Source organism: Dermacentor variabilis, chromosome 3, assembly GCF_050947875.1.
Source record: "Dermacentor variabilis isolate Ectoservices chromosome 3, ASM5094787v1, whole genome shotgun sequence".
Lineage (NCBI taxonomy): Eukaryota > Metazoa > Arthropoda > Arachnida > Ixodida > Ixodidae > Dermacentor > Dermacentor variabilis.
In genome coordinates, this window is record NC_134570.1 from 38,118,654 (window position 1) to 38,146,234 (window position 27,581).

The 27,581-nt window shown below is 41.9% G+C and overlaps 1 protein-coding gene across 3 annotated transcripts; it reads left to right on the forward strand.

The window, feature by feature from the left end:
- Positions 1-26: 26 nt before the first annotated feature.
- Pex5 (peroxisomal biogenesis factor 5) lies at positions 27-27,315 on the forward strand. 3 transcript variants are annotated; one of them, XM_075684801.1, is made up of 16 exons: positions 27-200; positions 394-646; positions 776-817; positions 1,279-1,296; positions 1,586-1,709; positions 3,194-3,398; positions 7,421-7,517; positions 8,686-8,808; positions 12,388-12,512; positions 15,257-15,317; positions 15,427-15,570; positions 16,127-16,197; positions 17,385-17,582; positions 20,495-20,660; positions 24,413-24,570; positions 26,795-27,315. In XM_075684801.1, exons 2-16 carry the CDS (start codon positions 551-553, stop codon positions 27,003-27,005), a joined length of 1,839 nt encoding a protein of 612 aa, XP_075540916.1. In that variant the 5' UTR covers positions 27-200; positions 394-550; the 3' UTR covers positions 27,006-27,315. The 3 variants fall into 3 exon arrangements, with proteins under 3 accessions (XP_075540916.1, XP_075540917.1, XP_075540918.1); XM_075684802.1 differs by having other exon boundaries at positions 8,695-8,808; XM_075684803.1 differs by lacking the exon at positions 8,686-8,808.
- The last annotated feature ends 266 nt before the right edge of the window (positions 27,316-27,581 follow it).

Sequence of the window (27,581 nt, forward strand, 5' to 3'; positions counted from 1 at the left end):
TATCATTTTAAATAAAGACACAAGTGTCTGGTTTGAGGTTATAAGCCATGCGAAGCGAATCAGCTGAGGCATGCTGAAGAAGTCAATGCACCATAAAAAAAACTATTGGATTCGATCGCATGAGTCTAGCAAAAAGGAGAGCGTCGTTGTTTACAAATAAACATCTAATTCGTTCGGACACGTTGACCCGACTCGACACGGTTGGTAGTCGTTTGATCACGATTCTGCACAACGTCGCTCGCAGCTGCTCATCTTTTGTTGGCCGATTTCCTTCTACATATGCGGGTCTTTGTAACTGAGTGATTAATATGTTTGAGCAACTCTAGCTGCTGCCAGATAAGCTTTCTGTCTCCAAGAGCTTCACTGTTTCTTATTTTTTTCTTTCTTCCGCAGCTTGATTTATATGTGAAGATGAAGACGTCGTTTTCGAACAAAGGTGGTGCTCGTGACATGGTTCATCGACCAACAGGCTAATATTTTAGCTCCTTAAAAATTGAAACTCAAATTCGCCCAGCAGTAGCTCAGTCATTCGTGTACTTCTGTACGCAATATGTCTATCCGGAACCTAGTAGAAGCCGAGTGCGGCGCGCCAAATCCTCTCGTCAAACTTTCAAGTCATGCGATCCAGGACGCAGCGCGACAGCAAGTAAGTTTCCCCGAGTCCAGTTTTCTGTTTAAAGTCTTGGTTAGCATCATCTTCAGTAAATCTCATGTCCGTGCGTTTCTTTTTGGTTTTATTATTTATTTATTATTATTATATATTTCTTTTTTACAGGAAGGGCTTCTGAGGCAAAGACACCATGGACAGCTCGGAGCAGTAAGACCAAACTTAGTTTTATAATTGTGTTTAGGACATTCTCATGGAACTCTCCTCGTCCGATGGATCTGAAGAAATCAGACTTTCTGTTGTTCATTCTGTTGAGCTCGAGATTGTATACAAATGTACCATTTACGTTTTTTTGATGGGCTGACGGCCTTAATTTTGTTGTTTTCCCCCTTTGCTTTTGCCCAGATTTCTGGCTTTTAGAGCAAATGGTAGTGCAATGATTTCACTGTGTGAAAGATTGTATGTTTCATGCAATCATCACACATTACGATCATCGTCTGTACGCTTGACTTTTTGATATGCCGATGTAACTTTTTGAGTATCCATGAACAGCTCGTTGCTTGTTTACCAAGCCCTCAATACATATGTTCAGAAATGTGTAATCCTATCTACGTGCTATTTAGCAATGAATTTGCACCCCCAATAACAGTGTCTTTCCATTTTACTTTCAGGCTGGAACTTCTGCAGGGGTGAGTATGACAAAAATATTTGAAAGCAAATTTGTGTTGCTATAAATAGCAAGCTAATGCTTTGATATGTGCCTGACAAAAATGAATAGTGGCTGTTAACTTGCCATTCAGTGTGCTTGGTGTACAGGAGGATGGCAGAGATGTTCAGCCGTTTGCGAAAGCATCGAGAACACAAAAAATACTGAAAGACTTGTCCACTGCTGCAGTTTGTGGTTAAGATACATGTACATCAGACCTAATAGGACTACAGTGATCCTTTGTTGTGACTCCACCTTTTCGCCCAAAACAGCTTGTTGATGAATTTCTGGCTGAGAGGCATGGACCAGAAAGGATGGCCCCACAGACTTTTCACATGGCTGGCCTACTCCGGGAAATGCACGATATTGAGAAGATGTACCAGCCACCAGTGTCAGGTAACCATGTTTATGATTTCAAGCCCGAAAAGCTTGTCGATGACGTCAGCCAGCATGCCTTCATAAAACGAGGCTACACAAAGTGATGTATTTAGTGTAGAGCCTCATTGGCGTATTGAATTCCACTGACCTTGTATAGTCACCCCAATACCATTGTCAGTTGTTATAATGTAACAAAGCAGAAAAAGTTCTTCACTACTGGTTTAGCCAGGAGTCAAGCCCAGGAATCCTAGGTTATGTGGCTAACACTCTGCTAATCATTTGTGATGCCATTGGTGCCAGCATGGCCCCTTAGGTATCTATTAAATTCGTCTTGAAGATTTAAAATTTTTAGTGAGCCTTTGTGCATCTACAAATGTGGACCCTCTGCCTCGATTACTAGGAACATGCCAGGTTCAGGAATAACATTGGACATTTCAATTGTGCAGTGTAGTATTAAAAAAACACTGAGCCCTTTAATAAATTTGCCTAATGTCAATTATTGCTGTCATTACATTGAAAGAATCAAAACTGGTATATATGACTACAAACTGGCAATGACATCAAGCCACCGAGGCATTGTATGGAATGAATTTTTCTAACAAAATTAAAACATTTCACCTTTATTGCAGCACAGATCTGATCAGAAGTGTCCAAAGATGTACACAACATGAACTTGTTTTAAACATTGTTATTCTTACTGATACTTGCGATTCTGAGCCATTGGCGTGTGCAGCTTATCACAGAAAAAAGTTAAAGCCAGTCAGCAACGGGCAGCTTGCCCTCTTTTATTTTTTTGTGTGGTAGGGTATACAATTTTATATGCAGAGCCTAAAGTGGCTTAGGATTCATAATTGCCTTTATCATTTTTTTTGTTTACTCATTATACAGACAGTAATGTCTATATCTTCAGCCTGCGGGTAGTAACAGATCTGTGCACAAACAAACAGGAAAAAGCTGACTTGCATGCTTTTACTAGACACAGTAAGCAAAAAAAAAAATGAAATAAAGTAGAAAAGAATTGTAGTGCGAACCTGCACTTCTGGTCAAAGCCAACTAGTACAGGCTTTCTTCACATAGAGGCATAACTACACATTGTAATAAGCAATTAACAGGGTACTACATCAACTATCCAAGCTGCTTGTGGAAATTTATAGAAGCAAAATCATAGGAATTGATTTCCTGAAACCACAAGAATTTGTACATCTGTATCTACTTCCATTCTTCCATTTCTGCATAAGAAAGATAAGAAGCTCTGAGCTTGCAGCTTACATTTGGAGCCTCTATTACACATTGGCAAAGAGCATAGCAACTTTTGCCGTACATATATTGTAGGTAAGAGGAATGAGGAAATTGCCAAATGAAACTTTATTGAGTATTATCGTGAGGACTTCTGGAAAATGCAAGTTCGAAAATGTTTCTACTTGGATGAGGCTACTGCTGCTCAAGAAATGCGTGGAATGTGTCGGAAGACTTGTTTAAGCTCTTTGTCTTGTTTGTTCCAGTGCGACCGGGCATCGCTGATGCAGGTGTCTCCAAGGCTTGGGCTGACGAGTTTGTTCCCTCCATGCCAGAGGTGAAGGAAGAGCCTGGCCTAGTCGCAGCCGTTTGGTCCCGGGAGTTTGCAGGCACTTCTGCGGCCATGCTGCCACAGGAAGCCCCCATCAAGTGGGCTGAAGAATACCTTTTGGAAGGTGAACAGCGTGCGAGGTGAGTTGTAGAGATGTTTGAGTAGAACTTCACTTGACCACTGTTGCCGGTCAGTCCTTCTTTCATTCTTTATTTTCTTTTCTTTGGGGTCACACAGATGTGACATTGGTTATCTTTTAATGTCTTTCCACCGTGTAAATATACAAGTCGTTCTTATGAATAAACCTGTAGTTGGTGGTCAGAGCCTGTGTTGTTTTGTCTTTCATTGGTCCTTTCATTGGTCCCAGTGAAGGTGGGGCAGAAACTCTGTCTTCTTTTACGCATCAGGCACGAGGAGGGTGGGTGAGGCGAGGGAGAGGGGGGTTCCTGGCTGCTGCTGCTTAGCGCGCAGCTGCTGTATCTTGAAAGCAGTTTGCGATGTGGACAAAGTGCACCCAGCTTCGTATGTGCTGTGCTTTCGACGCTTAGTTCATGTTGAGGCGAGAGATAGCACGAAGGTCAATTCGCTTGTTGCTGCTCCCGTGCTTCTCACTCCAACATTTTGACAGCGCCTTTTTGCTGTCATTGAGCGAGATGCGTCCATGTTTACCTACCCGCACATGAAAACGTGCTTGTTAGTTTAGTTAGTAAGTGAATGTTTGTGAGTTTATACCACTGATAAAACTAGTACTTATCCTTACTTCGTATAGCTGTCTACTAATTTGCTGTCGCAATCGATGCTTCGCCTTTTGAGCGAGGCTGCGATTTTTAAAAAAAAGTTATTTTGGATGTTCGTCACTCATTCTTTGCAGTATCATTGTTAGACATCGCGACCAAAGTTTCAGCAGTGAGGCGTTTCGGATATTACGGACTTTGGATAAAATGGATGTTTTTTGCTGAGTTATCAGGGTCCGTTATAATGAGAGTCAACCGCGTATATATGTATATCTTCTCCAATAAAAGCTTCAGTTGTGAGTCAGTGCTCATCCTGTGTGCGTCATCTATGTCTGCATCTTCTCGTACTGCAACAAGTATGCCGTGTTGTGTTTTCCATACTTTATAATTGATAAGTGTTAATTTTTTAGATGTGACAAGCACGTTGTAGGATTTTTGTAGCTTTAAAAATACTTATTGGTGCCCCTTTAAGATTGTGCTTCGGAATGTTTATCAGAGTAATAAGGTTAATGTGCTGAATACTTGTGCATGAGCCTGAAGATTTCTTTTTTCTCTCTCATGTTTGAACTGCCCAGAAAGACATGGATAGAAAAACAAAATGGACGCACCCACTACTTATGCCCAAGAAATCTTTATTTAGAAGTTGTGTGCATGGTATACTACATGGCAGTTGCCAGCCTGCTCCTTGCTTTTCCTTTCCTGTCACGTGTGTATATGTTTTCAAATCAAATCATAATAATCACAAGAATAGCAGAAAGAAGCTATTCTTGTGATCGCTTCTTTTACTTTTGGGATTTCTAATTATGGTTGTGATTGCTACTGTTCGTCTTCCTTGTGAAGAAAGAACAGTAGGACCAGACAGTTCTTGTTTTTAATGACAGTGTGGAACCTTAGCAGAGTTTCGGACAAGCTCAAATAAAAAGTTTTTTTTTTTTTCGTTTTCGAATGTTGTGCCAATTTTCCTTGCATACAAGGTTAGAACCATGTGGACCAAAACCACTTGTGCGCTATATGTGGACAGCTTAAAAGAAAACTTTAGTTTTTAGCTGGAATGAGCCTTGCAGACACTTATAGTATTCACGTCGGACACAAAAGACAGCTCAGGGACATGAAATGAACATGAAAAAAATATGTTTTGCTTAAGTATCATAGTTACGTGCTGAAGGCATCACGTCATTGTATATAGAGAAAATAACCATCTCCTCGTGTTTTTTGTCATTAAAGGAACCCTCACCAGGCCATGTAGAAATTTTCGGTTATACGCTGGATGCTGTTATGTGCCCTCTAGGAAGCGTTCTGCTGCAAGAATTTTTCAAATTGGTTAGATATTAGCCGAGATAGAAATATTTCAGTGCAGCAAACCCATGATATCAAGAGGCGAGCTTTACCACCAACATAGATGCTCTATCTACTTGCCCCGTATAGTCTCCACAAGTGAAATTCCTTCCCTGTGTTCTCCCATATCGGAGCTCGAGGATTGCGTGATGCATACGTCGCAGGTTCAGCCTTCATTTTGTTTTCCTCGGTTTTCTGCTGCGCAGCGCACTTCCACTGATGGTGTTGCGTGTGAGCTGTTGCATTTGTCTCACTTCTTTTAGCTCGTGATTTTGTGTGCTGTGCACGAGGACACCTGACTAGCGCTATAAGTCGATATTACACGAATATTGAGGCAGACACAAGCAGATCACAGAGCATGATTGTGCGGTGGAACACAATAGAAAATGACATAGTTTTGGTGTCTGCGCGTGCGACTATACGACCTGGAAACAAGCTGATGAAACAAAAGTACATCTCGCTTGCTACGGTGCGAAGTAAAACAAAAACATGCAGACATTCGGTTTGTGTGTTAAATTATGTCACCAAAATTTAATTCATGAGTTCAAGCAACAGACCACAAAAATAACAGATGCTGCCTTGAATAATTCTTAAAATCATGTGTCACTATGAGCGACGTCATAGTACGGACACATGTACGTTGGTGCACTTGCACATATACATCAACCCTCCAGCTTGGAGCACAGTGCCCGCAAGGACAAGGGCAAACAGCATTTGGTCTGAAATTTCAGCTCTTTCTGTGGTGCGTAGTGGTGTAATACTTATCAGACATGATCGTTTGTGTACATTGTATGCACTGCGCTTGTCAGCACAAAATGCCCAGACCTGGTGAGGGGCCCTTTAAAACCTCTTCTCGTGGCCTAAACATAGAGTTGAAAGTGTAACATTGCATGGTAGGTGGTAGGTAGGGGGGCATCAATGTCAAAACTTTCTAATATGAATCGAATAAGAATACTTAGCTTCAAATATTGAATCAAATATTGAATAATGATATGCACATGCATTTATTAGCAAGTTTGGTTATTTTAACACGTTGGAACATTGCAATTACATTGCCAATTGTTACTAACTAGACTAGTGAGCAGTTATAGTACTTAAATATTGTGTATGTAGGTCATGTTAACATGGAAAAATTGAGTAATTCCTACTAGCTGTCTTTTCTCGCCAACCTCTGTCTTATTATATGTCAGATGCCGGTAAACTCGGAAGCATTTGACCTTGTGCCAGCCGTCGCTCATTGCATTTGCTGTCAAGCAATAAGCTCAGAAATGGGGGTGGCGCTGCAGAAGAATGCCTCCTCACTATCCACAAACCTGTGCCTTTTGCGATCGAGAAACTTGCTTTTCCACATATCATAGACGTCCAATCACTAAGTACAGGCGAACTTTCTTCAGCAGCACAAAATTCAGCACATCAAGACACATGCACTTATATTAGGTAGAAACAAACGCTAGGAACCGTGTTTACTCCCACACAGCTACCAATATGTTCCATTTGTTTTGAGTATTCATATCCTACCGCACATTTAAAAATTTTCGAATACATAGCTTCTGAATCGAATATGAATATGAAAAATCTAGTAGTTGACAATATTTGAAATTTGTGAATGTTATTCGCACACCCCTAATGGTGGGTTGACATGTTGATGCTGTATCCTGGATTTTCATCTCAATTTGCGGTATTAAAAACACTTTTCCTTTAGGCTTTTTATCATATGTGACAACACAGTGGTCTAAAGCAAATTGGTGTCAATTTTCACCATAGCTAACAGCAACAATACGCTTAAACCACTTCTGTATAGTTGCACGTGCATTAGAATTTATATCCGAGTCGAATATTTTACATAATCGCTTCCAGCTTTGAAAAGGATTGAAAGTCATTAATATTATAATGTACAGAGAGTCGCCCGAGGATGTGTGCTACTGGGCTGTACTCTGGAAATGAGTGGTACATACACTAAACATTTTCCAAGAAGCAGCACAAGATTCTTCAGTCATCGCTGTGGTTCCTCTGTGAATTGTGGCAGGCTTTGTGAGGTTTTAAAAGACTGCTCGCCCAGCGAGACACCACTGATTGGGGCAAAATGTATGCAGTGCACAAGGTTCAGCAACAGAAGGCAGTCAAGGCATGGCTCAGGTGGCTGACGATCTCCTGAAGAGTGTCAACGATGATGCATTGATGGAAACAGAGGTACTGCACTCTCTTCTGCCTATTATTTGTTACCCTTCTTTCTTATTTGGTACATTTCTCTCCTTTTATTGATGCAGTTATGGGATCATTTTGCTTATGCTTATGCTTATATTGTTTTGCTTTTTGGTATTCTATGTGAAAATGCTGCAAGAATAAACAACAAAACATTAGTTTAAACTCAGCGCCCTCTGCTCTGCCTTCTTCCTTATATGGTCAAGAATGTTGAGGACATACTAATCTTAGGAGATAGTAAAGATAGTATCCTTTTATACTTCGTTTTATAGTTAGCAGGCAATCCTGTGGAAGCTATGCAATTGAAATGTTCATAGAGGTCTCACTCTGTGTCTTTTGCAGTGCAGTTGTTTTTGATCTTTGACGCCTTGTATGGAGTACCTGCTGTAGTTCTTATTTTACAGCTACAGCTTGTTGACGTAAGGTCACGTCAAATTGTATTTTATTTGTGCGCACTTGTGCTTGAAGTATTCAATGTATTATGCTTTTTTGTGATGAGCGCAACTGGTGCCGTGTGGCCGCTGCCTACTGCTCCACTTGTTCGATGGAAAACAGGTTCACATTTGTAATGCCTTTCATATGACAACTATGTTGCATTTTGCGACACAGAAGTATGAAATTATTGTTATGCTGAATTACATGAGGTATACCTATAGTATCATTCTTTAACACGTGATGCATAGTCTTTGGGTGATGAATTTATGTGAGCAGTGAGAGAAATCTTTCAAGTCTTCATAGCGTTGCCTGATATGGGTGAAACTGAGTGTATTTATCGTGGCCTTAACATGATGTCTGTTTTCTCTGCATGCTTTGTAGTTAAAAAAGAGTAGACACTCCTAAGTGCAAGAAAGTCTGTCAGTGACCTATAAGCCAGCCATGGGGCACATGATCGCTAAAGCTTTGAGAAACACTACTGCATGAGATTAGCATGCTCTGAGAAACACCAAAGTTTTCATTGATTTGAACCCAGGGGTGGCCCAAAGACATTGTCCTCATAGAAGCCGAACTCTATCTCTCTTTCCGCTTTCTAACTATTTAAGGCTAAGGTTTCTGGCTCCATTAATAGTTTGGTTCAGTAAAGAATAGTAAATAAGGAGCTAAGCTTTTCTGCAGTCATGTATATGGAGCTGTCCCTGGCGCTTGCTCCACGCGCTAGTTTATGCAGTTTGTGAAGAGGCTAAGAGACGACCACGCAGACTTAGGGGATCGGGCTGCGAGCTGGGCTGAAGACTTTGCTCGACAATACGGTCGGCTGCAGCAGCAGGAGTCGTGGCCGAAGGTAATTGATGCAGAGCCATGTTGAAGCACTGGGACCTTAAGAGGAAGCTTTGTCTTTGGAGCTTCCATCTAAATGCATGGGAGCCAAGAAGTTCTTTTGCTCGATGTCCACTGCACTGAATTTACGTGGTTTGTTGCATTTAAAAGGGAAAGTCAGAATCTACCGTCTACAGGCAGCAGGCCTTTTATCTAAGAAATCAATTTTCTTCCAAAAGTCTTTGAAAATTGCGAGAAAGAAACAACAGCAACTAAAGCATCAAGTTGGCAACTCTATATAACTCAGCAATGAGACGATATCACATGTCTGTAAACTGTGCCTAATGAGACATCAGAGGTGAACAGAGTTGATAGGACTTGTTTAGCTTGTGCTTTGTTGATTAAAGAATTTACCGCTCTTTGGCAATTTTTGTTAAAAAGAAGTTGAGGCCCTGCATAAAAATTTTGCTCGCTACAGTCAGTACAATACAGCTCACCCTCCCTCTTAACTGCGATAGATTTTGTTCAAATTGGTTTAGTGGCTGTTTAAAGAAAACCTGTTTGCACTTCACGCGTATTTAAATAAGGAAATTGGAGTTGGTCTTGAGCTGAAGCTTCCTCTTAATTAGAGACTAAAGGGAATAACTTGAGTTGTATTAGTTAATTACACTTCAGCAGTACCAAGAAATCCACCCTTACCGTGCCAAGTGGCTTCGTAAGCTGAAGAAGGTGCAGAAACTAAATGCGGGTGGTGATGCTGCCCTGGAAGTTCCTGTACCAACTTGCTGTGACGCCACACATTTTGATGGCACCTGCTTGAGCCTAGCTAAATTTTTGTTGGCAAAGATGGACTATATTGTATTACAAAAGAGCCAAACATTAACTTATAAAATTCCAGAAACGCTTGCTAAAGTACAACTGCCAAAATATGAAGAAATACTACTTCGAAATTTATGCCATCACACTGGCTCATTGGCACAGGGGTTTCCGCAAGAAAATAAAGAAATGAAACTTTGACATTTATTTTGTCAATGTCAACATATTGCTGCGAAATTAACGAAAATAAAATTTTGAAAAAATATTTTGTCAGTTTAAACAGAGTTAGAGTTTGTCTCTTTCGAGGAAGCTTAAACTCTTGTTCATGAAAAATGGAAAAGTGCTTTCACTTAGCAGCTACTGAACTGAGTTAATTAAATTTGTTGTGTTCAAAAGAAAAAAAAGCGATGTTCTAATGACTTCTGGAAGGAAATTGCTGACTTGGAATATCAAATGTCTTGCTGAAACTATCAATATTGAGCAGTATGAAGAGAAGAAGAGAAAAAAGAAGCACCAAGTTCACGGTTCTGTAATTGGGCACTAAAGACATATGTACCTCAGTTTCTAAACTGTATCTCATGTAGACAAAAAGATTGATTTACTGTTAATTGCTATGCAATGTACCAATACTCTGTGTATAGGACTTTTACAAAATTCTTGTAAGCTATGTTGCATAAAGTGTAAATTATTCTGGCTTATGTTTTTTTTGTGTGTTTGTTTGGGATGCTCTAATAGGTGCCGTTTACAGACATGCAATACATATTTGCTTTTGGTGTGGAGTTATGGCATTATAAACTTGGAACTTCTTGCAGTTTGGCGGTTTTCAACAGTTTATTGTAAAAACATTAAGGGTACTAAGTAAAATATCTGCTCTTGACAGTCGCTAGTACATAACATTTTCTTTCAAATGCAACAAATTTCATTCAAATTGGTTTAAGTGGGTGTTTTTAATGAGAACATTCTTGCATTTCACACATATTTGGAAAAGCAAGTTGAGATTGACCTCGAGCTAAAGCTTGCTCTTAATCCGTCATTTGCTGCGAGTTGAAATAGTGACAACTAAAGGAGGTCTGCTCCACTATGTTCCAATTTCACATTGCTTTAGTTTCTCTTTGGCCCCATGATGCTTTTTTAAAAATATAGTACGCAACCAAAGTGAATGATTTGCATTTCATTCACTTGTGTAATGAAAATATCACAGTGCCAAAAAGAAGGATGCATAGACAAATAAACATGCTTATTGACACCCTGCTTATCTTGTTCAGTATGCAAGGGTTTGAAGAGAAAGAGAGCTGTTTTTGGCGCCCTGTGCCACAACCAAATGCAAATTATATTTGTTCAAAAGTCGCTTGATTGAGCACTGTGGAATTACCTGTTCTGAAACTGAAAGCGCACAAAGGCAAGAACGAAGAGAGAAAACAGGACGAGGCGCCTACTACAACTGAAAAATTTTATTGAAAGGAAACAAATATGTGCAAGCAAAAAACAGAGTAGGAGGGTTGCACATGCATGTAAAAGATCATGGGTTAAAGCTTTCGAAGGTGTTTTTTGCGTACATATAATTGTTTCCTTTCAATAAAATTTTTCAATTGTGGGTAAGCGTCTCGTCCTGTCTTTTCTCTTCGTTCTCGTTTTTGCGCGCTTTTATAGTTTCAAGATGCAAGTAAACCAAGTAGCCTATTAGTCCATTCTGTTACAAATGAACCATTGCAACATCCCCACATTGGTATCAAACCCACGTGCTGATGTTTCACTAAAATGAACTTTCATTTAAGCAAACAGTTTCTCAAGGTACCTTGAGATTTGTCCAAATTAAGTTCCTCTGTCGACATCCAGAATGTCAACTGTATATGTTGATACCAATGACCCCCAAAGTAATCTGGACAGGGGGTTGAATTATTAAAGGAAATAATTATTGGAGATGTACAATTCACAACATCTCCTGCTTGTGCTTGCTAAGTTGTCCTTGCATTCAAGAAAATGTCAAAGCAGAAAGCGAGGACATTTGATGCACTGGAATGCTAATATTACGGGTTCTATTTTCAAGCAATCCATTTAGTTTTTCATCTTCTTCACTTTTCACGATTGGCTCAAATGAAGCAGTGTGGCTGTCATCACCAGGATCTGGCATTAAGCATGGTGGATGGTAATAAGGGAGGAAAATGAAATGTTATAAGATACGGCCTCAGGCTTTCTCTTTCACATTGCTCTGGCCTGTATGGCCCCCGGCACACTTGTCGGAGCTCAGATGCTGTGTGCTGCGATGTAAAGAAAGCAATATTTCGCTGTAGTTAATAAGTTTAAGCAGAAAAAATTTAGGACAATATGCAGATATTGTATGTAAAAGCTTGAAAAATGTACAGCCGACTGCTAAAATTCTCAGAGCATAGAATTTTTCGGTGTATTTGCCACTGGAATGAATTCAGAGGTGCCGTGTAATGGTTACATGAGTACACCAAACTTCTTATTTCTCTGGAGGATGCATCATCATGACAAATTTATTTATCTTCTCCTGCATGTTCTGTGCTCTAATACTTTTGCAGTTGGGAAGCACTTTGCCTGAAACCCATTATTTTTCCCTAAACATCGATTTCTTTGACCCTAGCACGCTGATATTTAGACATAAGCGTTGGGGGCTGTACGGTTGAGTGTAAAGCGAATTACGCAGAATTGTCATATTGTTTTCCTTTTGAAGGTGTTCCCAAGTTTTAAAAAATAAAAACAATTTTGTGCCTTTGAATTGTCTATGGTATCTAGTGCATTACATGTGCAATTATTGTTTTGCTAGGACCCTACTTCCCCTGAAGGAATGGCAACTGAGTGGGCAAAAGCATTTGCAGCAGAGGACAGAGAAAAGGGAAACGACACCGACTTCTGGGAAAATTTGCAGAAAGAGTGGGACCAAGTGACGAGGTTGGAAATTTCCAGTCTAGTGTACCCTTTTTTCCTTTGTAACATTGTGAAAGCTTGAGGGTACTGCTTGTCGTACAGACGAAACTTATTGGTGCAGAATATTGTTATTGTACTATATTCGAGACAAGGGCTGCAGGAAGCTTGGGAAGAGGTGTGCATTTAAAAAAAAAGGGGGAAAAACATGTTGAGACAGTGTAGTTTATTTGTACAGCAATAGACAGCTTTAGCTTAGCGCAATAGCGGGCTTAGTGGAATAGCTGGTTTGAAACGCACATGCGCAGAATCCTAAACAACCCGTATCATTTAGTGTATGCACGCTCTTTCTCAGATTTAACATTGCCGTCTTTGCGCGCTTTATGTTGTTTACGTAAGACATGACGGCGGTCCCAGCCGCCCGCTGCCATCTGAATTTGGCGTTGCTTTTGTAGTATTCACTTCGTCCGTAGCAGATGACTGTGTACACGGCTTTTGCTTAGTCTCAAGCAGCGTTGACGACGGAGTATTATGACATCGCTTCTTGTTTCAAACGCATCGAGGCCTAATGAGATAAACTTTCGAGATGACAGAGCCACCTATCGGTGAAGTCGGGAGATAGGCGCCACGGCATATGGCCTCTGAGATAGGGATATTTCAGAGGCTGTGGCTGACAGCATTTACTGCTTGTACTGATTTCGCTGCTGATCAGCAGACGTAGAAGGTACAATACAAGGTGCTCCTGGCCTTCATAGCACTGTCTTTCACACTTTTTGGATGCACACACAAAGCTTGGCGAATAGATAGAATCACTTAGGTGCACTATGTATGCGAAATTCAAAATGTAATGGAATAGCATCGCACACTTAAACTATGCTTTTCTGCAAAGTTTGTTTGTGAAACAGTAACGCTATTTTCCTTAACCCCACTATTACGCTAACAATAAACTAAAACTGTCTAATTATGAACTCAGAAAATACAAACATCATAGCCATATTTCTTTCTGTATGTGGGTTAACATTTATAGATTATAGCTGGGCCTCAATACAATCAACATGGATTCGAAGCAGTACCATATACATATAAGAAAATCTAAAATTTTGTGGGCCAAGCTTTATTTCAGTGATTATTCTACTGCTATACAGATCTTAGACAGTATCGGTTATACCAAAGATTTTTGTTCTCATGCACCTCAAAATATTTACTGTAGTTTCCTTTCTATAGTCCGTGGACTACCCTAGTTTAAAAGTTGAAATTTCACAGGGTATGAACTATCAATGGGTGCAGGCCATACATAATATTATTTTTCAAGACCTGAAGCGTGCTTGAAGAAAACGAGGCCAGACTGCTCCTTACATTTTTGCCTGCCTTAAATCACATTGCAAAACCAGCGCTGCAATAACTGTTGCGGTGCTTTAGCAGTATTTCTAGCTCATACTGGCAACTTGTCATATGCAAGCGAATGCTTCTTGCAATACTTAAAGTGGCTGCTTTTCAGCATTTGATTTGTGAGCACATGCACAAAACATAGTTACAAAATGCACGACGCATTTATACGGAGTTTCATATATGCGCAAGACACAAGGACAGTTAGGATCGTAACACCATTTGCCAAATTCAACATGCTTGGCCTGTTTTGTTCTGATAGGCCCGACGAGAGTGATTTTTGCAGGTTTTGAAATTGACTCCCACATGCAGTCTAATAAAGGACCCAAATTTTTTACTGGTTGAAAATAAAACATATGCTTACCTATTATATACTGGTTACAGACAAGCTAAACAAACTATTTTTAGTAAGTCTATCTTTGTAGACTATGCAGCGGTTACAAACTATCTAAAGAAGACTTTTCACGTTAGGCCGAGATTGGCCCCTGGAGACTATACACCGGGTGTGGACTATAGTCCAGTAAATATGGTAGTATAGCTGTAGAGAATGTGAAATATGCAACAAGATCATCTTCAAATGGCACATTCTGGAGGTGGGTGGTTTCTTGGGCAGTGGCTTGGCTTGAGCTTGGCTTGACTGGCTCGCACTCAGCAAGGCAACAAGCCTATCTTGTGTAATCATTCCAATTACATGCTCATGTATTAAAGTTTATGCAAAGGCTTCATTTGTAATTTAGCATCGTTTACATGCCATGCATTGATTGGCAGGCTGCAGATTGGCCATCGAAACTGGCCCATCAATGGGATTTCTTTCACATAGATACGATAGTGTGAATATTTTAGGGTGTACGCTTATAATGCATGCGGGATGCAATGAAGGCATTTTTGTGTCCGATGCGAATTCATTATAACATTGATTGTGCTGGGTTGCTGTGCTTAAGTTGTACACCATGTAAGATGCCTTCTGCATGCAGCCAAACAACTCTGATACAATGCAGAAAATTGTTAACTGGAATAGCAGTTTTGAGTCAAGTCCGTGTTTCTTGACATCGTTGCAAGGCACGGGATTTTGAGAATATGTGCATTCCTTATGTACAGGCTGACTTCAGTTTTGCTTTTGCAACATGCACTTTTAAATGTGCCAATAAAACGATTAAATTCAGATACATAATCAGTTCTTTAGTGATTATGACATAAAGTTTGACATCTGCAATGAGGAATGATGCATGCTGTGCTGTGTTTCATAATCGCTTAAAATATTTCCTGACCCACCTGGTATTTTTCTAGTCACTTTTATATGCTTATTTCTTTAATTTGAAGCATGATATTTATGGCCATGTCTTCTTGTAATTCTTAAACATTTTTATTTACTGTAACTCCTACAGGGAGGCGCCTAATTCTCATCCATGGCTCTCGGAGTACGAAAGTCTTCCTGAGCCATATCGTGTAAGTTTACAATCAGTACTGAACTGCTTCTGTTTGATACCCAGCCTTGCAGCTTTGAAGAATCTCTCATTCTTATGGAGCCATTATGTTTTGATGTTTTCTAAATTAGGAGTACAAGTTCGCTGACGTGAATCCACTGGAAAACGTTGAGAATCCCTTTGAAGAAGGCCTTAAGAAGCTTCAAGAAAACGACATTCCCAGCGCAGTTCTGCTCTTTGAAGCAGCTGTCCAGAAAAATCCACAGCATGTTGAGGTAATCAAACTTGCGCTGCTTGGCTTGAAGTATGTGCGAGTGCCGTTCGAGCTAGCGAAAGCTTCAAGTTTGGTCTTCCCAGTTCATATGCTCATTGAAGAATAAACTGCACCTGTTTGAGCACCCAAAATGGACGAAATATATGTACTATAATTGCTTTAATATGTGCTAGTATTTGTAACTGAGGCTATTACAGAACTTTTGTGAACTTGGCATCTATTTTGTGTAAATATAAAATAATAAAGTAGATTTTTCCACTTTGCGTGCCGTAGTGGATGGTTACCGTTAGTTGTGCCATTACGATGACACACAGGGTAGAATACTTTGAAAAGTTGTGGGCAAGTTCTGGACAACATAGAAATTTTAGTTTTAAAATGAAAGCTTACTGTAAAAGTATTTTTGTTTGATGAATGTAGCAATTTAACGTAATTGTGGTGATGGCAAGCCACTCATTTGCTGCAATCATGTAGTCTTTTTACAATGCGACTCTTTATGAGGGGTCATGGGAGAAGTTTACTGACACCTTTGCCTTTCTTGTGTCTCTTTGTTGGTGCAGGCATGGCAATATTTGGGGACAACGCAAGCTGAAAATGAGCAGGATACAGCAGCTATTGCAGCCCTGAGAAAGTAAGCTTATCTTACTCTGTATGCTAGTTACGAGGCTTTATTCATTGTTATTGCAATTATCACAATCATATGCCTTCTTCAAAAAGGAAAGTGAACTAACAACACAGACGCAGACCAAGATGAAGAAATGATTTAACTTGCCATTTGGATCCATACATGAGAGCTTTTTTCACCATTTTAATGGTTTTTTGTGATTTTTTCCGCAGATGAGATTTCACTAGACTTTTGACTTCATCAATGTTCGTAAGGCATATGACCAACCCATCAGATTGTGAATAAGGCTTCAATGTTGGGGCTGAAATGTCAATTTAAGATTGAAATGAGATTCAGTTGATCGAGCCTTCTTCAAGTCCACTGAAGGGTGAAGCCTAGGGTTGTGTTGGACGCTTTTGAATTCGAAAGTCCAGAACAATATTGGTTGCTCAAGTGGATATCTGTTCACTTGCAGCTTGAAGTATGTATTCTGGTAGTGAAAATGCCACATACTCAGCAAGAGTAAATTGAAATTGCATATTCTGGACATGCATGCTTATTTGGTCCAGCCACTTGGCCTTGGCTGTCTCACAGCCATTAAGCCGAATGCACCGATCCTGTGTGATTAAACAGACCACACGGATGCATACCAGAATGGCAAGCCACCAATGGGCCATCAAAGCTAACAGGAGACCCTTGCTGGCCCATCAAAAGCTCTCCTTTCATTCGAATAGGCATGATCCCAATTTTGTTTTGTTTTTTGCCAAAATCGGCGTGTACGCTTATAACATGAATATAGGAAGGGTGTTCACGTCGGGCGAGACATACTAGTTATGATGAGGTTAGACTGCGTCTACTTATTTATTTATTAGCTACATGCTGTGAATACTCAACAGCAATCCCAAACCATAGAGCAGTAAAAACCATTATTACTTTCAGTAGTAATAAGAGGTCAGGCGAAAGATCATTCTATTCTCCCGTAGATCGGCAAATGATATAGGAAAAAAAAGATATCTGTAGAGATCACTCCTAAAAGAAAACTTGTCAACATTTATTTTGTGGTCACATCTCTGTGAAATATAAGATGGTGGCTGTGCTTGCCTCTGCAGTCTGAGGTTGTCACAGACTCTAGAGTTTGTCTCTCTGGCCACTGCCTTTCTAATAGCAGTCTCACTAGCCTTCATCGCTTAAGCAGTGCTTGATTCCCTCTGCAGATGCCTGCAGCTGAGCCCCCAGAACCTGACTGCTCACATGGCCTTAGCTGTGAGCTACACCAATGAGGCCCTGCAGATGCAGGCATGCGAATCCCTGCTGGAATGGCTCAAGTGCAATCCCCGATACGAGGCTCTGCGGTCGTCAACCAACATAACGTATCGGAAGGCGTCTCACCCTGCATTTACCATAATGACCACGTATGTAGCCACTTGCTCAGCGTATTCGAGTGAAATGTAAACAGGGCTTTACAGCCATAAAACTCGCTTGTAACAAACTGTATCATGTGCAAAAATTTATTTGAAGAAAGCTGGGCTAGTTGTTGACTGGTGATACATTCAGCCGTTTCCTATCGTGCTTCGACTCTGATTGCAACGAAGCTGAGCTGAGCCCACCGCAGATTGGAGCCATAGAATGCGTGCCCAGGTGCAGCCCAGCCGCTTGCCAGAGCAATAGGTGATGTCGAAAATACGGCTTCTATCACATGTGTCTGGCTCCGCAATCACTTCCAGTTCTTACAATTAGCAAAAGCATGGCCTTTGAGATCAGCTTTTGTCGCTCATAAAAAGATGTTGCTGAGGTGTGGATTTGAACACCACATGCCGGAGGCCAGAGGTAGAAACATGTCAGTGCTTCCTTTGTTATAAACAAGCATCGACAGGCTAACAGCGCAGACTTGCCGCTGCAGCCGCCACATCGCCAGAACTGTGCCAAATCTTGGCTGCGCTTCCGGGTCAAAATTGAGATCTCTTGAGCTGTAGTACAGCACTCTGAAGGAATTGGGCAAATGTGCTCAGTGCACTTGGTTTTGATCAACTGAATGTAAAGTGCACCGTCGGAGCACTCTGGAGCACTTAAAAATGACCAGTCGAATGCACCATGAGTAATGAACCATTATTTCCAGTGGTAAAAAGCTTCGTGAATGAAAGCGAACAGACAGGAAGGATGCTGGACTTGGCCACTAAACTTTGCTGAAGCAGTAAAGCAGTGGGCAAGATTTAATTGATATGCACTCTAGTTTGATATACCTATATGAAACACCTGTGAAGTTAAACCAAAGTTCATTACGTGTAGGTTGTGCGAAAACAAAAGTGAAAGAAGAAAGGTTGTTCGAGCCTTCGTGGCCAGCAATATCAGGGCAATATCAGGTGAAACGCATTCTTTTACGAGTGTATGCTCTGTTCTTGCATTTCTAAATTCGTAACTTGGATGAGACTGACTGCGGGGGCAGTGAAAGCGTGTAAAGTTGATTATTAATTTATATGTTTTGTCTAAGAAACACAAAGGCAAAGAAATTATTTTGAGAATGCAGTGTGGCACTGGACAAGATATTTTTTTGTTGGGTTTTATAATGTCCGTTGCTGTCTGTCCTGCAGTGACGATGGCTCACTTACTTGAAAAGGCGGCAGTGCAAAAAAAAAGACACAAACGGGACGATAATCACAAGTGCTTGTTGTTGTCATCACGTCTCTGCCCATGTCTTTTGTTGTGCTGCCACCTTTTCAAATATGTACCAACACGCTCGATTCGCCACATTACTCACTTGCTTCTTGTGCGTCTCAATAGTTGTGAAACTTGCGTTTGAAATGAGGAAAATGCCAAGTTTAGTCTTGAGCAAATTAAACAAGCCTTGCAACACTCATCGAATATGGTAAATAAACCACAGATGAGATTGCGAAGCATCCCGCTTTTTGAACGTTCACTTGCCCTTTCGTGATTCGCAAGGTGCCATGCTCCTGCCTCGCTGACATTTGCAGATGAAAGTGTGCTGCCCGATGATTTGCGAGAGAGTAGGCGAATGTTTGGAAAGCAAGGTGCTGGCGTAATCTCATGCCAGTCCAGTTGCCAGGCAGTGCTCTCGTTAACACTTGAGTCAAATATAATTCCTGTAACACAGCAGGCAACTTGGAAGTTTTGCTTAAGATACCATGTGCCTGTCAACTTCCAGAAATACTTGCGCCAGGTTCTGTGTTTTCTGTGATGCGAGAATAAACACAATATGTAGCTATTGACTGGATTTCTTTATATAAGTCATGACTAGGCATCAGCTATGGCAGGACTAAAATGAAATCTTATGAAGCATAAGAAGGCGGTGCCATCTGGTGATGAACACTACCACTGCACTGACATTATGACCTTCAAGATCAAGTAGTGCAATGAACCGGTCTCAAAGACCACTGTCTGCGCTCTGCCAGTCTGCTTGGGATAGCTCAGCACACTGACTGTTTGAGCGATGTGGCCATCACTCCATGTTGACAGCAAGCTGCTGACAGAAATATGCACATCTTATGGAATTCTGAATGGCCTTTATTCCAGACAAATGAGTGCTAACGTTTGCATTGCACTCTTCCCTGAGGTATTTGGCTTTCGGTCGTAGGTCGCACTACAGATGTCTTTGTCACCTTCCAGTGACAGCTTTATCGTTTGCTGACTGGTGTTGGTGCTGACCGGTGGCAGTAGTGACACCGGTCAATAGTGACTAACAATGACTAAACGAGGGAAGCCTCAGGCAGAAGCCAATGTTTTGACTAGGAGAGTTGACTTGTCAACCCAACCATAGCCTCCTGTATTTCTATAGCGGCTGCCCAGTTACACCACAATGTATGGGGGCCGCTGGTCCACTGCAGTAGCACTACATTCCCAGCCATTTTTAAGCATGTTGTTGTTGGAGGATGGAGAACTTTAGCCGGGTGCTAGCACTGCTCCATGCCCTCTCCTTTGTCTCCGCATGATGAACAATTAACCAGTGGTCTAATAGGGTTTGAGAGTAGGTGCCAAGAGAAGTAAAGCACAGTCGAGGACGATGGATAGTTAGATGGTGCGATGAAATTAGGAAATTTGCAGGCATGAGATGGGGGTCAGCTGGTGGAAGACAGGTAATTGAGATTGCTGGAAGAGGCCTTCATCCTGCACTGGACATGATCGCAACCATGCCCTGTAAATCGAGACCAACCGCTGGGAAGAGGTGCCTTCTATGCGACTCCAAGTTTTGGCATCACTAAGCTGGTATTGAAAAAAAAAAAAAGAACGTACAGGAGGGTGCACCCCAACGAACACAAGTGCGACTGTTTGTCACTTTTCTTTGCATATATATATTTTGTTGGTGTTGCAGTGAACAGCATAGCAAGACACGAGATCTGTTCATTGAGGCAGCCAGGATGTCCCCCAATGACCCTGACCCAGATGTCCAGTGTGCCCTGGGTGTGCTGTTCAACCTGGTTGGCGAGTACGACAAAGCAGCTGACTGCTTCCGAGCAGCACTTACTGTGCGGCCAAATGCAAGTAGTTCTCCAAGCATGTCATGGGGGTGCCATGGGCACGCTCTATTTCATGCTTGTGCGCTTTCAGCCCTCTTCTCGGGAAAGCACAATGTTTACATCTGCTGTGTTACTCATGTGCACTTAGAAGACATTGAGTAAATGACGTGTGTTGTTACCTGTCTGTATATTCTTTTTAGTGAGAGAGAGATGACGAAATGTTTAGTTGACAAAAGAAAAGGCAAGACCCCTGAAATTTTCGGTGGACAGCGTCGAAACTAATCGAATGCATTGCTCTTTGATGGTAGAGAACAGCCTGTCATAGTAAAAGGCTCTTGGTGGACAAGGTCCCTTTTTGCGGAATCCAGTTATTCGTAGTTATGACTGAACTTTGCAGTTCAAGAATGCTGGTGTATTTCAGTCTGGGTGGTTCCAGACAGTGCATAAGATGTCTCATTGTGTCACTGGGTCACGATTATTAAAGTGAAGCTTTCTTTGCATAGCCCACCATGATTTCACGCTTTTTGCTCAGTCCATCAGTGTTTTGCTGGATGTATTTGTGAGTGTATATAAAGCAGCAGAGAATTGAGTGGTTTGATGAAATTAGGAAATTTGCAGGCATAACTTGAAATTGGCTAGAGTAAGACACGGGTAATTAGAGATTGCTGGGAGAGGCCTTTGTCCTGTAATGGGCATAAAATAGGCTGATGACAATGATGATAAACTGGTTTATATAGCACTGAGCGTTGACCGACAAAAGTAAGTGGCAGTCAGCACACCTCTGTTCTGCGATAAACAAGCAATATATCACGACGTAAAACTTGCACATATGATGTTGGCTTATAGGGATCTCTAAAATGCCGATACCTTTTAAAATAGTGCTCCGTTTTCAATGGTCCTGAATTTTTTGTACAGTTAAACCTCGATATAATGAAGTCGGTAAAATCGGCAGTTTGCTTCGTTACATCGAAATTTTGTTGTATTGAAATTCGACATATTAAGGAAATAATCATCAATCTTTCTTGCACGGAATGGGGCTGCAGAATTTTCCAAGTTATCGGGCAATCGAAAAAAAGCAAATTTGAATGAGAAAACAATTTGTTTTAATAAATTAAGGAGCCAGCGGTGAATAATATGGTTTCATGCCACATACGTCAATGATATCCTTACATTGGCAGTACGAATTAAGCGAAGCCAGCCATGTTCGCGTGCACTCCACCCCCACGGCTGATAGCGTCGCCCGCACTGGGATGACATTATCAGGAAAAGAGCTGGCAGCGGGAAGCGAATACTTCATCTGCCTCTCGCTCCAATGGGTCATAGTAACACAAAATTATGCAACCTCCAATACTAAATGCATGGTAGACAACTGACAAAGTGCCATGCCCTCTCGGCACGCACTTTGTGCACGCAGCAGATTACTTCTAAAGCAGGTTGTGTGGCTGTGTGTGCGATGAGCCGCACTTACAGCCATGATCAGCCACGGTGGAGATGCGCCAGAAATTGAGACGCATGCCAACTTGCCCCCACCCCCTCGCACGCGCTTGATAACATTACCGCGAGCTTGCTTCCCTCTCCCTCTTTGCTGGTGCGGGAAGGCGGCGCTCATGAAGCCACCATCTTTCTTGTCTCACCCTCGCACACTTTCACTCGCACCTAAAGCGCAGTGCGCGAGGCCCGATAGAATCTTATTGCACTTGGACTTTATACGGAACATGATGTGGCTTTGTCGTGTGGCGCGCGAACATGGTCGCTTTGTCGTGTGGCGCGTGATTTCAGAGGAGTGATTGCAACCAGCCGTTTGTAGTTCAATCATATGACCACTTGATCATTTGTGTCCGCAGAAGTTTCCATTTATTCCCTCGGCATTCCTTTGCGGCGGCAGTGAAATTTTGTTATACTGAGATCGTATACAAACACACTTCGTTATATTGAGGCTCTAAATACATGGCGTTCTATAGACAAGAAGTTATGAAAAGTTAAATATGTACTTCGTTATATCGAGAATTTCATTATATTGAAGTTTGTTATATCAAGGTTTAACTGTTTATTCTTATTTTTATCATGAGTCAGGGGGTCTGACAATCAGGTGGATGACAATTTTCCCTTTCATGAATCTTCTGCCACCTTTAGGCTTCTGCAAAACCGATTTGCCATAATTTATAATTTAATTTTCTTCCTGATGTACAGCAAGCTATTTTTTAGCTAATTTAGTAGTTTCTTACGAGAGCATTTCTGAACTTGAATCCAGATTTGGCCCTGAGCTATAGCTTCTCCATAACACTTCAAGTAATTATGTTTTCATGAATGCAAAATGTGGTCATTAATTTGTTATGATAGTCTCACATGTACATTGTTTGGTTTATGGCAGTGACTGGTTTTCAGCAGATTAGCATCACTGTTCTTTTGTTATTGGTAGGTGCAAAATGTCCCTACTGTATCATAAATTTTTTCAATGTTGTTGCCGATTCTATAGCGAACGAATATTGTGGAATTACCATATTTACTCACATAATGATTGCACTTTTCTGTAAAAAAAAAATTGACGCAAATTCAGGGGTGCGATCATTGCACGGGTTAAATTTCCCACGAAAAGAAACATTCTCTCTTTTCATCCCGCATTTGCTGCGGGATGGCAAAACAAGAATGGCGGCCTGTGGAGCAAGCCGAACGCGCTGAACACTATTATTTTTCTTCTCATGAGTACATTACACGCATTGAAACAGTTTCTTCCATATCAGTAATGAATGATACCGTTAATATTGGCAAGTTTACAACAATAATGTAGCTATGTCCACTTTGAGGGGACAGAAACAGAGATAGGCACGCTTGGCTGCCAGTGACATAGAAAAACATGGTTGGCATGCTGCGGAAACTGCAGCATATGTCTTCACCACTATCCTAATACGGCACGTTTCCGCTAAAGGTGGGCGAATATCTTACCTGCGTTACAAGCATCGGCATATGAATAGGGTACACTTCTAACACATCAGTGTAAACGTGGCCATTATCATTGCCACTTGCGATTTGTTGCGTGCCCACGAGTGCAGATGAGAGGAATTGAAAGGTGCTCTTTATGTTGTTGTCGTTGACCAAACCATTATGAAGCCTACAAATAATAAAGCCGAGGCAAGTTTGGTTGTAGCTTTTTTTTTCATGGAAGTGCGGAAAGTGATAAAAGGAATGAAATGGGGCATCTGCTTAATAATGTTGGGTGCATGCAGACCGCTTGGTATGTCTTCAAGAATCGTTTGCGTAGCATTCGACAGATGGTAAGCGCGGTCGTCATTAGCTAGACTTGGCACACCCCATATCACTGCGACAAGTTCAGGGTGCGATCATTACACGAGAAATAAAAAAATCTAATTTTGACAACAAAATTCAGGGGTGTGATCATTATGTGAGTGCGATCATTATGCGAGTAAATACGGTAGATTATGTGCACAGTGCGAATAATGCTGCACACTCTTAAATGTAAGCGAACACCAACAGTTACTCTGGAATGTACAGTAATACATGCATAAATAATGGATGATCTTGATTTATGAATTTAGGTTCGACAACTGTGCTCACCACTATCATTGTGATTTGAGTGCTGCGTGTCTTTTCAGGCACAAGTTCACCCAAAAGGGGGTTGGATATTTTAATACTTTTGGAAACACTTGCTTCTTCACCATCCCTACAACGCAACACTAGCAAACTGAGGATGCCTAGTGAACTAAACGAAGCAATTCTCGAACTGCTAGCTTAACCTTGTTGGTTTGTGCTTGCAGGACAGCCTGTTGTGGAACAAGCTTGGTGCCACCCTTGCCAATGGCAGCAGGTCTGAGGAGGCTGTTGACGCTTACCGCCAGGCATTGCAGCTTTCGCCTGGTTTTATTCGATCTAGATTCAACCTCGGCATCAGCTGTATCAACTTAGGATCATACAGGTACATGCCTGCTCAAAATTGTGCTGCATCACACAGCCAGGTATTCTGTGACTGCAGTGACATCATTTGGTGTCTTGCAACATGTGAAATGCTTGCTTGCCGCCACCTCTTTGCATTCGGAGCAAATACCACCACAGGCCTAGTGAAAAGTGTGAAATAGTGAACATATTGATGAACAAAGATCTTTTTACGAGTTCTGCCAGTTTACGCTGTAAAAATGTTGGCTCCTGAACTGTTTACAAGGAGAAGATAGAGACACATTTTTGCAGATATTATTGCACTGGTTGTTGTAGAGAAGAAACTCATCAAAAGCAGAAAATTCATATGAAAAGGGGATGCAACTGTGATATGGGGGCACACCAGCTAGCAAAGTATTGCTGGTGGGTTAGATACAGCTATATTGTGTTGTAAATTACTCCACTGAGTCAAAGAACTGTACCAGTGATCACAGCGGTGTTTAGGACACAAACACAAGAAAATAATGTCGTTGACACTCTTCTTTGTTCCTGTAATTTTTTCTCCTTTAGTTCGCATCCTAACACATCACTAAATAAGTATACTAGGGATCGCGGTTCTCATGTTTTGCCCTTTGGCAATGTGTTGGGGTTAAATGAAATCCAGTCATGGAAAAAATGCAGTCGATGCTTCATAGGTAAGTCCAGCTGCGTTTTGTTAGAAGTTCATGTTCCTATCGCTTTCTTCGCTTCGGCATCTGTTGGCTTTATTTATACAGTCGAAGCCACTTATAACGATATTCAAGTGCCACGGAAATTCCATTGTTATAACTGATAATTGTTATAACGGGGTTGCATGAAAAAATAAATTAATATAGGGGATGGCGTAGATGTTCTGAGAAAACTATATTGGCGGGGATGTAAGTTCTCCCCACCACCTTCCTCCATACGGCTTCTGATTGTGCTGACTCGTTTAACTGTTTAACTCTGCTTCCTGCACGCTCCGATCGCGTGTTGTTAATCAAGCTGCAGCTGTTGGCGTTCAAAAATGGCACTGCTATAACAACTGCGAAAAAGGGTCACGAGCGGCAATTGACATACGAGCTCCGCTGAGGCATCGCTTTGGTGGCCCCAAAGGGCGCCTTTTAAAAAATGCGGGAAGATTGCCGCGGCAACATATCAGCTTGAGAAATACAGAAGAAATGTTTAGCGAGATCACCACAAGCATCTCGCCACGTACTTTCCACTGGCTTGCACGAGAGAACCGCATTTCTGTCAGCCTTGCTTGCTTTACGCGAAGCTTGCCGACATCCTTCTCCAAGGCGTACAGGTGCTCCATGCAGTGACGTGGAAGGTCCCTTGCGAAAACAAGCCCACAAGGGACTGAATCATCTACGGGACCTCCCGCGGGGACAATGTTGAGGCAGCCTGCCCTACAGTGTCAGCGCTGCCGTCGTGGCTGCCGCTATCTGATGCGAGCATGTTCCCGACGATCACCTCCTCGGTTAGAAGCATTTCGTTCCCAAATGTATAGCAGTGCGCTTTCTTTTCACTGGCAACGTCGTGCATTGCCGATGATCAGCGGGCTGATCAGCAATCTTCCGGTTTGGCGGCAAGTCAAACAAAGCTGCGAAACAATGTGGCCGGGAGCAACGACTTAGACGCGACGAACCAAGACAAGCATGAGCGACTTAATCTGTTAGCAGAAATGCGCAGAATGAGAGCCAGAGAATAAACCCAACTGCGAGGGCTGAGCGGGCCGAGAGCGAGCACTCTGACAGCACAGTTGGCGCGATCCATTCGTCTTTTGGAGGGTGGCGTGGCACAGAGCTGTGGGCGCAGTCCATTCATGTTCGGATGGGTAGAAGGGTGACGGGAAAGATATGTGCGAGGCTGGTGTGCATCTCTCATGGAGAGAAGCACGTGGCGGCAGTTGGGGTGGCGGGCGATCATACAGCTGCTCACATTTCACTTTTTCTTTTCAAGGATTTCACATTCCACTTCCTTTCGGCACGGACAACCAGCAGCCAGACTTCATCGTGATAACCGATAATGCGGCATGGGGGCACTGTAGTAAGCGGGTTATTTTCCCATAGAAAACATACAAAAGTTGACGGTGCAGCAGCTTTTCATTGTTATAACCGATATATTGTTAAAACCGGTATCATTATATGTGGGTTCTACTGTATTGTATGTTTACCAGTGTGTGAATTTTGGCAGAAACTTACTTTGAGCCCTTAATCACCAGATTGTGTGCTTGTGTTTTGCAGGGAAGCTGCAGAACACTTCTTGACAGCACTAAACATGCAGTCTGCCGGAAGGGGCCCAGCAGGTATGCAGTCTGTGAACAGCGCAGTCTCGGAGAACATCTGGTCAACCCTGCGCATGGTGCTCACCCTTCTCAATCGGCCCGACCTCTACAAAGTGGCCGACAGGAGAGACTTGCCGTACCTCAACAGGGAGTTCGGTGTGGACTCTTGACTGCGCCCTGATGGAAGTGCTGTGCGAGTGCTGTTACCACAGTGAACTTCTGGAGTCGTGTCTGAACTTGAAATCACCTTTGTGACCAATCAAGCATAACAAATTCCAGCTGTCGGTTTAGCTTCCGATGTTGTCACGATTGCATTCCTTCCATCGTGCGGTTCCGGGAGTCGGCAAGTTCTCCAGATCTTCAAAGCTTGGAATCGGTCATAATGACATGGCCCATACGTACACGAATCTAACAAGGCAGTGATACAATGCAATGGCGATTTTTGACTGATCCGAATAATAAAAATGGTTCTGATGATTACATTGGAATTTGGAATGCATAGTGCAATCATAGCTGTGAATTTTTTAATGTTTTAGCATAGTGTAAAGCCACAAGTGCTGCGGAGATATACTTACACCCATGTGTGACCACTTGTATATGTGCTTGGCCTGCGTGGGTGCCCATTGCAGCAATGAATCACACTGCGGCATTCTCTGTTGATTATTATTGCGGTGCCTTTTCTTTCTGTGATCATCTTTGAGGGACAATGCAGCTGCAGGCTGCGAAAACAAGAGAGTACAGTCAAC

Excerpts from the sequence above, each read along its gene's own strand:
- Pex5 (XM_075684801.1), top strand. The coding sequence starts at position 551 with ATGTCTATCCGGAACCTAGTAGAAGCCGAGTGCGGCGCGCCAAATCCT. Across the intron at positions 15,571-16,126 it reads AAAATCCACAGCATGTTGAG|GCATGGCAATATTTGGGGAC; the intron begins GTAATCAAACTT and ends TTGTTGGTGCAG. Across the intron at positions 17,583-20,494 it reads GCATTTACCATAATGACCAC|TGAACAGCATAGCAAGACAC; the intron begins GTATGTAGCCAC and ends TTGGTGTTGCAG.